The 13,035-nt window shown below is 37.0% G+C and overlaps 2 protein-coding genes across 3 annotated transcripts; one reads left to right on the plus strand and one right to left on the minus strand.

The window, feature by feature from the left end:
• The first annotated feature begins 1,053 nt into the window (after positions 1-1,053).
• LOC124413552 (uroporphyrinogen decarboxylase) lies at positions 1,054-3,357 on the plus strand. Its single transcript, XM_046894228.1, has 6 exons — positions 1,054-1,179; positions 1,460-1,757; positions 1,875-2,033; positions 2,180-2,479; positions 2,574-2,747; positions 2,840-3,357. Exons 2-6 carry the CDS (start codon positions 1,461-1,463, stop codon positions 2,978-2,980), a joined length of 1,071 nt encoding a protein of 356 aa, XP_046750184.1. The 5' UTR covers positions 1,054-1,179; position 1,460; the 3' UTR covers positions 2,981-3,357.
• Positions 3,358-4,511: 1,154 nt separating this feature from the next.
• LOC124413549 (arrestin domain-containing protein 17) lies at positions 4,512-7,819 on the minus strand. 2 transcript variants are annotated; one of them, XM_046894223.1, is made up of 7 exons: positions 7,493-7,818; positions 6,606-6,761; positions 5,795-6,006; positions 5,521-5,703; positions 5,223-5,434; positions 4,854-5,149; positions 4,512-4,767 (listed from the first exon to the last, which is right to left on the minus strand). In XM_046894223.1, exons 1-7 carry the CDS (start codon positions 7,605-7,607, stop codon positions 4,637-4,639), a joined length of 1,305 nt encoding a protein of 434 aa, XP_046750179.1. In that variant the 5' UTR covers positions 7,608-7,818; the 3' UTR covers positions 4,512-4,636. The 2 variants fall into 2 exon arrangements, with proteins under 2 accessions (XP_046750179.1, XP_046750180.1); XM_046894224.1 differs by lacking the exon at positions 6,606-6,761 and having other exon boundaries at positions 7,493-7,819.
• Positions 7,820-13,035: the final 5,216 nt, after the last annotated feature.

Raw genomic sequence — 13,035 nt, forward strand, 5'->3', positions numbered from 1 at the left:
GGTCTTTCCTGTATAACTGTGTGTCAATGCGTGATCACCCTCTAGATATAGAAATAGGCTTCGTATGCCGTGTTATGTGTATGATATGATATTAATTCTTGTATTATTCTATGACCCAAGTAAATATGAAAAAGAGTGCTGGCTGCCCTGCGTGCGGTAGGATATAATCTGTGGAAAAAAATCCAATTTTTTTTTTTTATATGGATGCTGTTGTGTTTTTGTTGTTATTATTATTATTAATATTATTACTATCGTCATTATTATTACTATTATCGCGATCATTTTCATTATGTCTCAACAACATTCTGTCATCTTTACATATATTATAATTACTACAAAGTTTTAGGTCCATGTGCTTTCGAAATATCACTGTAGTAACAGGTTGATCAACATTAAAGCCAATCTTGGTCATTTTATTGTATAGCTGTTTGTTACAAAAATTTAGGTATAAAACAATTATGAATAACTGAATTGGTTTATCTTTATCATCCCTGCCCAGCACTCTAGTTAGCACTCTTCGTAATAGATTATGTTAATTATTATTTAGAAGAACGCTATAAAAAATAAAGATTTTAATAAAACATGTTATTTCTGCTCTTTCATCACTAAAATTTTTATCGCAATGACACAATTAATAGTTGGAACATATTGTACATACGAAAGTTTATGCCTAATACGTGAACTTGTTCTTTCTTTTGGGGCAAGTGCTAATCTGCCAGTGTTTGTGTAGAGTTGCCTAAAGGTAAGCTCTTTTTCATTTCGCTACTCGGTTTCAGGCGCGCAGCCGCCAGTGCCAAGGGTGCTTATTCGAAACCAAGGGTCGCAAAATAAAATATATGTATGCAATAATATCAAGTTAGTGGTATTTTAAATATGACAAGCTTTGAACAAGCTCAACGAAATTCAAAAATACGTGGTATCTTTCGCCCATGTACGATACTTTTACGCCATTGGTACGATTGGTATGTATGTATGTATGTATGTATGTATGTATGTATGTATGTATGTATGTATGTATGTATGTACATACACAATCGTCAATCTTATGAGTTGGGAACACTCGATACACATATAGTTACACGGTCACACAGTTTGCGCGATGGTCGTGCACGTTACTATTAATTGTTTTTTGTGATTACTAGTATATGATAGTAATTGTTATTTCTTTATTGAAGCAAGGTAAGTGTCTAACAATTAATTACTATACACACTTTTTTTACCATACATAATGTAGTCCCAATTCTCGTTCAAACCTTAACATAACATAACCTACTCGTATTCAGTCTAGTATTAATGTTATTGATACCAATAAGCATTAACTACATTCTTTAGCAATCGTGAATAGAAATGTTATACAACATAAGTTTTCCGTGACATTCACTTTTGGTGCTTGATATCTATTACAGTCATTTATGATCTGGTCACTTGGCATGATATTTAAAAAATTCAATCATTACAGAATGACTGAGCATAATTTTCCGCCTCTACAAAACGACCGGCTGCTCAAAGCTGCTCGAGGAGAACCGGTCGACAAGGTTCCTGTTTGGATTATGCGACAAGCTGGAAGACATTTACCCGAATTCAGGGAAATTCGTTTGAAACATGATTTTTTTACCATCTGTCGAACACCTGAGCTTGCATGTGAAGTCACTCTGCAACCCATAAGAAGATTTGACTATGACGCTAGTATAATATTTTCTGACATCTTAGTTATCCCACAGGCTATGGGAATGGAAGTGCAAATGAAAACTGGAGTTGTAAGTCATCACATTTTAAATAGTAAAACGATGTTGTCTGTTGAAAAATTAGATCAGTAAGTTCATTATTATGTGCATGATAATATATGCATATAAATTATTATGTGGATCTTATAGGGTCCAGTTTTACCAGAACCCCTGACAGACCCGTCTCATTTATCAAGATTGATAACACCCGATGTCGAGAAAACTTTGGGTTACGTTGGCGATGCTATAACGCTAACACGACAACGTTTACAAGGAAAAGTACCCCTCATAGGTTTCACTGGGGCACCGGTCAGTATGTTACTCAGTCAAAAATACCTTTTCCTTGGTTCAATAACTATATCCAATCCTTTACTTCTTGTTTATGTTTTACTCTAACATTTTACATCAGAAGTACAGAGGTCATTGTGCCATTAAACATTATGTTCAAATTGTAGTGGACATTAATGGGCTACATGGTACAAGGCGGTGGTAGTTCAACAATGGCCCAAGCCAGGTCTTGGCTTTATCATTATCCGGAAGCTTCGCATCAGCTGCTACAACAGATTACTAATGTTGTCATTGATTACTTGGTGATGCAAGTAAAATCTGGTGCTCAGCTCCTACAAGTATTTGAGAGTTCGGGTGACTTTTTAAACGACGAATTATTTCAAAAATTTTCTCTGAAATATCTTAAGCAAATCAACGAAGGAGTGAGAAAAAAACTGGATGAGCTTAACATTCCCCAAGTTCCAATGGTATTGAGATTGTCTTGTTCACAATTTTTCGTCATTACAAGATTTGTAAATAATTAAGACTTATTTATTGGATAATGCAATTGATATGTTACAGACTGCGTTTCCTAAGGGTGCTACCTTAAATTCTCTTGAAATGCTCTCCAAGGAAAGTGGATATGATGTGATTGGATTGGATTGGACGGTAGATCCTGCAGAAGCAAGGGCTCGATTAGGACCAAATGTTACTCTGCAAGGGAATATGGATCCTTGTGCACTATATGCATCAGAGGTACTTTGTTTAGCTGACACTATTGAACTTTGAGTATAAATATCGCGAAATACTAATTTCTTGTATGATATTATTTCCGTATTTGCATTTAGGCTGAAGTATTCCAACGTGCTGCAAATATGGTCGAAAAATTCGGCAAGGAGCGATACATTGCAAATTTGGGTCATGGTATTTTACCGGATGCACCGATTGCGTCTGTTCAGGCTTTTGTCACGGGCGTTCACTCGGTTTGATAGATACAATATCACACGAAATCACTGTGATAGTGAAGTCTGCAGCATTGAATGTTTCTTACAGATATAAATCTGCATTTTCGCAGTATCAATGACTTGACAATTCACAACTATTTTTTTATACAGTTATTTGAATTATTAATCACAAGTTTTATTGATATCAATAGGACTGGAAATACAACACTGAGAAACTTAATGTGAATTACTAGGCCTGCTTTATTCTTCAATAATTCAGCCTGCCAACTGGAATGTCTAGATTCATTTTGTTACTTGCAATTTACAATGTCATATACTATTGGATGCTATATACAATGAATTAGATTTTTTTCTTTTTATACATTATGAGCTTAATCATCGTTGTTGAAAATAAAAAAGTTAAACAAAATTACTGTATCTACTACGAATAACTTGAGAAATAGGAATCTGTCAGTATTTAATGTTGACAAAATTGAGGCATCAGAAATGGAAATGTGTGTATATTGAATAATTTATGGTGGCCAACTAGTCAGACAAAACCGCGAAGTCAGAGAACAATCAAGGAATTTTGTGGCGGTATGGAGAGCGAAAAGAAGCTTTCCTCTTCAGAAAGCAAAAATTTTAGAGCAATTTTCTCCGTGTGCTCGGTTAGTATCCCAGTTAAATAGGTCATAAACGAATATTTGAATATCGATTGATTCAGAGCTCCATTTATTAGATACTGAAATTGGCACTTAAATTTGGATTTCAGTAGGCATCACTAATTTAGCAATTTGTCGAAAACCTTTACTTCGAAGTTTTTTTTTAAATTTTATTAGTTGAGAACAACGTTGAGAACCATCGGTGGGCCCGTGTATAAGTATTGGCCTACCCCTCTCACAGACTGCCTTAGAGAAGCGCTCACCAACCTCATTAAGTTTGAATCTACTCACTACTTAAAATTTCTTTAGTATGTTCAGACATTTGAACCATGTTTACATAATCAGGGTGGCGAAACACCAAGGAAACCGGGAATAGTCAGAGAATTTCGTCTATCGGGGAAAAGTCAGGGAATTATGATGAACTACAGAGAAAAACGTATTTTCTTTAAATTATTTTCAAACTGCAGCTATGCTTCGTAAAGTCAGGTAAGCTAACTTGCGAAAATGGTATTGTTCAATTTCTAATTATTTCTGTGAAACGAAGCAATACTATGGGTTTTGGGATCCAAATTTGTATATTGAAGGTGCACAATTTCGGGAACTCTTGGTCATAAAAGCTGCCTGACGTTATAGGGAATTCTGAAGTTTTTTACGGGAAAAGTCGCAGATTTTTATTGGCGCAAAATTGTCGCCATCCTGATAATGATGATTATTGTAACGTTCTCAAAACATAAGGAATTGATCAACACAGTCTTTTTTAGCGAATGGTCTATTTGATATCTGTATAGCTGCATCAAAACATGTAAAAACTTAATGATTGAGGTTAGTACAGAAACATTTACAAGAATATTACAAAATAGTACTCTTATTTTGATTTCTTCAGTGTTCATCTTAAATATTATTATTCGATTGGCCTGGATAACGTAACATCTATTAATGCGCAAAGCTTATCAGTGAAATTGAACAAATGTCTAGCTTTGGAATATTATGTAGAGATTCACTTTCACATCACGCTCGGTTTTCGAATATATCGAGTTTTCTATTCTTGTGCAAAGTTGTAGACGGGATACCTTGGCGCAAATTGATTTCTCGCACCTAGTACATGTTCAGATTCGCCACGCTCACGAATACTACGTGCTCCGTAACGCGATTCTGCGTATGATGGTGGGGCTGTTGAACAAATGGAATGCAAAACAATTAAAAAATCTTATAAAATCAATTCTGGTTAAAGCATCATTCGGTAAGAATTCACTCACGAAGATTGGGGTACATGTCCATCGCTGGTGGCAACGGCGGTGGTACTACTGGCATCGTGAATCCAGGTTGATCTGGCACCATAAAACCAGGTGCAGTTGCTGCTGGTGCAGTAGCAGATGGATTAAAGGCTGGATAGCCGCTCGGATATCCGCCGTATGTTGGATCTGCCGGCTTAGCAGAATATTCATCAGGCTTGAGGCCGTTACCAGGTGGTAGAGCGATTGGAGGCTGGTAACTCGTGAGAGGAACCGTACCCACGTATACCGGGATATTTTTCTTCAGATTGCGATGGTACCTAGAAACGCTCGTGGGAATTTACGAACTGCAAGCAAACGATACGCTTATAGCAGGAATACTTTCCAACTTACCATCCCGAAACGCAGGCCTCTACTTTGATGCAATACTCAAGTTTGATGATACCGCAATTCGCGAGGTTTGATGGCGGAAGTGGAGGAACGGTGAGCCTTTCCTCCCAATGTACGGTAGCGTTGGCTTCCACGGGTCCTTTTCCGATTTCCGAAACTACGATCTTCACCTTCTTCGTTGCATGAGACGGTAAGCTTGCCGTGAAAGTTACTACCTACAACCAAACACGATGTATTACGATTTACAATTGCCGTAAATATAAATACGACCAAGATTGGACAGAGTTCATTGTCACCGTACTTTTCTCAGCACGAACTTGACTGTGTCGACTGTTACATTACTGAGATTCTCAACGTTGACCCTAATCGGAATAACTTGACCCGGGACGTAGCCTCGAACTGGTAGAATCACGTTTACGTTCAGAGGTGCGGACCCACAGCACAGGCAGCAAAAGGTCTTGGTTAATTCCTCATTGACAGGTTCCTGAAACGAGTATTACCGAAAAATGATTTTTTTTTTAATTTTCGCACCTTCCACATCTCATTCAATTGCATCAGGGAAAGAAAATTATTACCGCGGCTCCTCGTTCCTGGTTAAGATCGAGCGGCGATATGACCGTAAATGCTGTTTTCACTTCTTGATCAAACTTCCACGGTCGATCCAAGGTTGCCTTTACAGTGTACCGAACGTGACCTAGGTCCGATTCAAAACTACTCGGCAAATTCGGCGGCAGGACACAGCTGAAGGGATAAGTGTGTTCGCCGGGAGGTAGCTGAATCTCAACACCTATTCACGTATATTTATATATTTGTGTTTACACATGTACTGTATGGGTACTAGAATCTACAGGCAAGAAAACGTGACATTCCTACGTTACTTGTAAATATGCCTCGATACCTTGACTGTTACGTCATCTACTAATGAGTGACCATCGCGCGAAATGTTTCAGATTTTATTCAAGGTCTCTTGATCTATGCTCTGTGCTTTTCTACAGACCCTACAATCACTACAACATTACCACGTACGATTGTTGTCTTCCTACACTATCATGGGAAGTGTTTAACAATGGGGCTCAGATGAACAAGCTTTAAATAAGTTTTTTTGATAGCACATCAAGTATTTTAGAGTTTGAATGGTGGGTAACTCGCTATTGATATATCGATTAACTTATGGTTAGGACAATTTGTGATCCAGGTGAATAATTTTTCGGTTGATTATCATCTTTAACCCAACTGTGATGCATATATTCGAAACTGTACGACGTTTATATAAGTAACTACACGTAAAGCGCATAGAATATGTCAGTTGACAAACATTATCGATATAGTTTGAAAGAATTGATTAATCTTCGCAGTAAATACTCAGACTCACATTATGAATCTTACCTGAAGCTCCACCAAGGAGATAGTACTGTATATTGAAATATTGTTCATGGCCGGTAACCATTTGGTTTTCGTCGTTGTATTTTCCATCGTTGTTCAGCTCGGATTTACTCTCTGTCCAGGCAGTATTCGCCTCGCCTTTTATCCTTATATTTATACCTGAGAAGGTAATAAGATACGGATAAAAATATCTATATAATGCGGTATTCTAAACTTCGTTCTGAATTATTATTTCATAAGTATCCGAATGTACTAAAATAGAAATGATTTGACAGCTCCGCCAGCTCCCCGTGAGTTGTATCTAGACTTTTGACAATCTCCTTTCCGCATTTTCGAATCTGCCTATTAGCCGTATTCTTCCGTTACCTGGTATTCTTGATACCCGTTCGACCGTTTCACGCTATAATTATACGTTCAAAAATGTGGCTGAACGCCCCCATGCAGCATCGTGATTCGAATAAATAGTAGCCATAATATGTTAAGAGACCTCTGTTCTCATTCTCGTGATAATACCAACCCAACCCACTTGGACTGCCCGTTTTCCCACTATTTTCTATTTTTATGTTATTGCAGAGTATATACAACTATGTTTTTCACCGTTCTGATCTAATTAACGGAATGTGGCACATCTTATACGTATCGTGCGTAAAGTGATGAATCTTGTTCGAATGTTTCTATATAGGTTTTCGTTTTTACTGTACCTTATTGTAATTAATCACTTTGCTGAAATTGCATTGAGAATTATAGCGAGAAAGAAGGATGTAGTACTTCTAAATCGTCGGTACTGCTCGTAATTCGATATAGAAAAAGGTGCGGTCGCCAATCTCCCGCTTCGGTTAAAAAACTCTAATTGTAAGGCGTGGACATCGGCCAAGCCACGACTATCTTACCGCGAATCTTCTTCGTCGAGTCAATGACGACGAGAACCCGTCCAGTCACTGTCTGTCCCCCATAGAAAGTATTCCACGGATTGTCAAACAGTATCTGAAAGTTCCTGAGTACCATTTCAACTTATTGTGCGCCGCAACTCCTGCGCCTCTGACAATAAAATAGTATTTATACTGTGTATCACACAGCTGATTCGTCTTTTCTATATGGAAATTTTACAATTTCGGTATGCGACGTATGCACGAATGATTTCCGTCGCCAACAATCTCTAGTCGATCCTCAACGACTAAAGCGCGAGAGCACACTGCTTTGCGAATACACCGCCGTTTATTTTATCTCTCCTGTACGAAAGGATCGCGTGCTATATTGAGCCCGCAGAGGCTACGTGTCGTCGCGGCGGCCTGTCGCGCCGATTATGACGTCATCGACAGCACCGAGTGTGATGTCACTTGGAACGCGGATTTGAACCATACATCGTATAATGTACAGCCACGGAATAGTAGGATGTAGATTTGACATGACTGCACCACAGACTGCACCATCTGGAAGTGCTCTTATTAATTGGAACAATAATGTCAGATTCTTAAAATTTTGAAATTTTCGTTTTAAATTCAATCATAGTTTTACTTATTTTTCGTGGTAGATTATTTCGTAAGGTGTCTATTGTGATCTGTTACTAATCACTGTACTATAATAATGAGAGTCTTGCAAGGGACCTTGTTACTTACAATTAGCAAGAGATACAAATTTAGAAACCTGCCCTCGCGCTTACGGTAGAGACGGGTCTGAGAGGATGACTCCTGAGATAGCTTCCCAGGTAGCATTTCCTGTCGCATCTGATCATGCAAGGCCGTATTGTAATGCTTTACAAGAAAAACCCCAATATTTTGTCTTGTATTTTCAACTTGAACCTTGAATAACTTTTACAAGAGTCAAGTTATAGAAAAATTATAACAGACCTTTTTTGTAAAGCATTAAATTCCTTACAAAGATATGGATTGGAAATTTATTTACATTTCCTCATTACTGAGCTACAAAGTTAAAAAATAACTTAAATTATTTTCACTGTTAATTAAATGTAAAATGGCAGATTGCGTTCAGGAACCACAAATATTAACATTAAAGGATCAAATTATAACAGGCGTCTTATTTTCTATTCTTACAACTATCAAACATGTGACTTCAAAAAAGGCGTTTTTTTTTGGACCAGTCTGTCACACATAGTGTTATACACATGCATTACTGATAATATTATTTCAGCAGTTTCAATCGTGTGTGCATACATTGAGAAGAGAAAAGATTAGCTATTTTTTTCCTCGTTATTCATCTATTTTTACGCGTATTCTGTTTGACCGAAAGTCGTTAAAGAATTCAAATTCACGCCTGACGCCGCGTACTGCGGAAAACCTCTACACATCTGATCGTGTTGCGCGCAGCTCACCCGGCGATTCCAACCGGTCAAGACTCTCTTCCGAGCGGTGCGCAACTTCAGTCGCTTTTGCGCAGCTGTAGCGAAAGCGTCCGCACCACCAGTCTATAATTGAGTACGCGTTGTTCGAGCTGTGTCAGTTTATGCGATCAGTCTCTTCCCACCAAACTTATGTGTAAATAATGTACAAACCGCAGCGTGTAATCGAAGTTTAAACCCGAGAAAAAACGATTTACTGAAATAAAAATGGCCCGCGAATATTGAAGGTAAGTTTCGTGTCACTAGTTTTATTTGGTTTCTGAAAATTCAGCTTTTAACTATCAGACGAGGACTAGTCTGTATCCGCTTCGGGTGATGTTTTCATTATTATTTTTTTCTGATTTTCCGTAAATGCGTTGTTTCATTGTTAACTAGTTTATTAATAGTCGGTTCACGCAGCCAGTTATACTACAAAAAGCAAGAGTGAGCGTGGAATCCAGTGTTATTACGGTGGAGGCTCTCGGATTAGGTATAGCTTTGTAAAATTTTCTAGATGGATTATTATCGACAGATTGGGATTGCTCTTGGGCAGACCTTTCACAATAGTTAGAAGCGTTTTGTGACAAAATACTGCCTCAATAATCTGCTGTTGTGGTTTTCTTTCTTATGTTCTGATAAAAAGGACCTTACGAAACGTGAGCTTTGTTTGAGTTCGTATCTCGGATTCAGATCACGGATCGCGTCTCTCAACTGAACACACGTTTGTAAAATACAATTGCAACATATTTATTATTGCTGGTTCGTTTTGGCGTTGTTCCTTATACATGAAAAGCGACTTACAAGAACATTGGCTAAATGGAAGAGTCGGTCGTTCTCAAGAGTGCATTTTGCTTACATGTAGTTGCGTTACTACGATGCATGGCGTGGCGAGGCGCGCAACGTAACATATTTTCAAAACAATACCAAGTCTTGGTTTGTTTATCAGTGCGAAAATTTATTAAAATTTAAATCCACGATTTCATATTATTCAGAGTTTCTTTCTGGGGATCCATATTGGGTAATCGTTTATTGCCATGTTACAAAAATTAATGCATTAAACATCGTTACTAATTCTTTTAAAATTTTGAGTAAATGTAAAACTTTAATCGTTGTTTATTTCTCATACCTATTATGCTTTTGAATAACTATGGTAAACTTTGCATACCGTTTGAATCGATTTCGAAGTTATACTACCAACAAATTATGATTTATCTTACCTGATTACAGGAACAAACTGCACCAACGTTGTCTGGCGGTAGTGATTATCTGGATTGGAACATCCTGTCAATAAACCTTGAGAGAAACCATTCGCTTGCGGAACTAATAAATATATTGCAGAATAGTAACAGGTATGGAACAATCTAACTCATTTCTCACTTCGTTACATAATTGATAACATTTTTCAAGGCTTGGTATAATACTTACCACACTAAAATTTTAAACCATCAATCAAATGTAGTCGTCTTCTACCAACTGATTACAGAATTAAAGTGCAGCAATATTAATCTCGGTTAGTGAACATCTAAGTTAAGTGGCTTTTTTAGCAATAGATGTTGGGAAATAAAATGTAAACGCTAAACAGGTCACAATGGACCGCATTTAGGAATGATCAGAATGAAGTAACTTGATCAATTGATTACTGGATACAAAATGAAAACTAAATCAACCACCACAGTGAATAATATTTTTTCCATTTTTATTTTATTTTTATTTTTACTTTTTGGCAACTGATTTTATCAGTCAGACCATCTCGACTGATATTGAATGCTAGGTACTGATTTTATTGCTTTATTCAATACTTATACTCATTATGTTGATTTTCTATTGTTCATTTCTGCAGTTTATTTTACATTACATCAAAAACCACTGCAATATTATGGGAAACAAATTATTTTGACAGAGACAGTCTGTAGGGACATGAAATGTGATCTAAGTATGTTGTGTGATTACAATTCCGCTATATTCTTATTGCAGTGTGAAAAGAGCGTCGCTTCACCATGCAATCTAAGGTGCTACGAGAACTACACTACATATAAAGTGCAAAGTAATATGGAGGAGGTAAGAAATAGTAATTTTAGTAATCGTTTCATTATAATTCAAGGTAGTGCATTGGTGTAACAAGTGGTGGATATACATGGATGTAGGCACAGTAATAATTGATTTGAAAACAAAATCCAGTTTGCTAAATTAATTCAACTTTTATTTTTTGTTTTCTCCAGAGTTAAGCAGAGACACCCGAGCTACTTCTCCATTACTTGGCAACGTTGGTGAGTTTGCATGTGTTCAGGTTACGGGTACTTTCCTAGGATTACTCTGTAATTACGTGGCATGGCGGTAACAATTGTTACATAAATCCTTGATTTCTTAGATTACTGTGCCTTCGGTTCCGCAGTCAATTTTTTTTTAAGAATAATCAAGTTTGGCCACGCCTTTTGCGCGTCGACTTGATACTTTTCGGTTCTGAGAGAAAGCGCGACATTGCAAGGCAGCGCTCAACGCGCGGGACAAATATCATGAGTTTATAGTGATAGTGAAGAATCTTTGCATAAGTATTGCTGAAACATATCAAAGTTGTTCAAAAGTATTTGTTTTACTGATCATATTATTTTCTCCTTCTGGGCAACGAACCAATTTTTTTTACACGTACACTTAGAAAAAAAAATATTTACTCCTATAATTCTTGGTAGAAAATTGATATTGATACCAAAAATATAAAACTATTTTTTGAATAATAAAAATAATCAAGTTAAAGAGCGAATGTCGTGTTTGGCTCGACGTAGTTTTCATCAGTGTACGCATTTTTGTCATCGTGCTAATCGAACCTTCGCCTGTTTCAGCTGGTCAAATTTTTTATCTGTTTCAGCTAATCTGTTTTTCCATTTATTTTGATAATTGTAGTTTTTTCGTCTCCAAGCTAATTACTTTTCGACCGTTTTGACACTGTCACTTATTCATATATTCTCATCGGTTGCGGATTAATAAGTTTCATTGGCTTCATTGAAAAGTCAACATTTCCCTATTTATAAGGTTCAGGTCAGAAGTCGTTTATTAGGTCAGGTTTCTTGTTTCCATCATTGCATAGATTTAGCGATGAAGTTCACAATCATCATTATTACATTGTGTATTTATTCAGCCGTATTTTTTTATGGTATTGTTTTTTTCAACCCTGTTGATGGCGAAGTTTCTTCTCGAGTTCCCGATGGTCTGTTATATGAATATTCTTTTAATTTCACTCTTCGTTCAGGTATTTTGAAGTATTCGGCAAGTTCTCTTTTCTGGTGATTAGCTTATGCCTTGTAAAACCTGCGCACGAACATTCCAAGAGAACAGCTGTTCGCCTGTGAAAATAACAATCATCTTTCACCCATCATTGAAACAATCACACTACATCTATAATAAACACGAAAAATCGCGAACAAACAACGTATACACAGGAGTGGAAATGAGTTGGTCAAAATTATTCACCAGATTTCATTGGTCGGATCTAACAGACTAAGCCAATGGAATCACTTACATTGGTGTCGTGTTGTGTCAGGAAATTGACGTGAAAGGATAGCGGCTATTATCTGAAACGCTATCTTGCAGAGCATTAAAGAATCGGACAGCAAGTTGCATACGATTAGGCGCCTAGCTGCTGATTTGAAACGTTAAACGTTATGTAGTCTCAAACGTAAATGCAAATAAATGTATTGTTGTAGGTATGTGAGTTTCACTCCGTAATCAGATATTGAAGACATAAATAATATTCATTCAAAATATAATTATTTCTACCTTCTGATGACCTGTCTGTGCCAAACGTAGTTTTGCGGATTGCAGTTGATCTTGAATTTAACCTACCGCAGGCGGGAAAACTAAAAACTGAAGCATGTATTGCAGCCTGATTATCAAATTGTGCTAAAAATGGGTCTAGAATACACTCGAGTATGAATGCTTGCGAACACCGCTCTTCAAACTCCTTTAGGTACCGTTATGACCAATTAAGTGAGAATCGAATTGTTTAGAAACGTTTTCATTGATTGCATCTTACTTGCCACCTTTCGGAAACGAAAAGTTTGAAAAAAGCTACCGATTGGCTGATTTTTTAATATTGATCAATCC

Source organism: Diprion similis, chromosome 12 (genome assembly GCF_021155765.1).
Source record: "Diprion similis isolate iyDipSimi1 chromosome 12, iyDipSimi1.1, whole genome shotgun sequence".
Classification (NCBI taxonomy): Eukaryota; Metazoa; Arthropoda; class Insecta; order Hymenoptera; family Diprionidae; genus Diprion; species Diprion similis.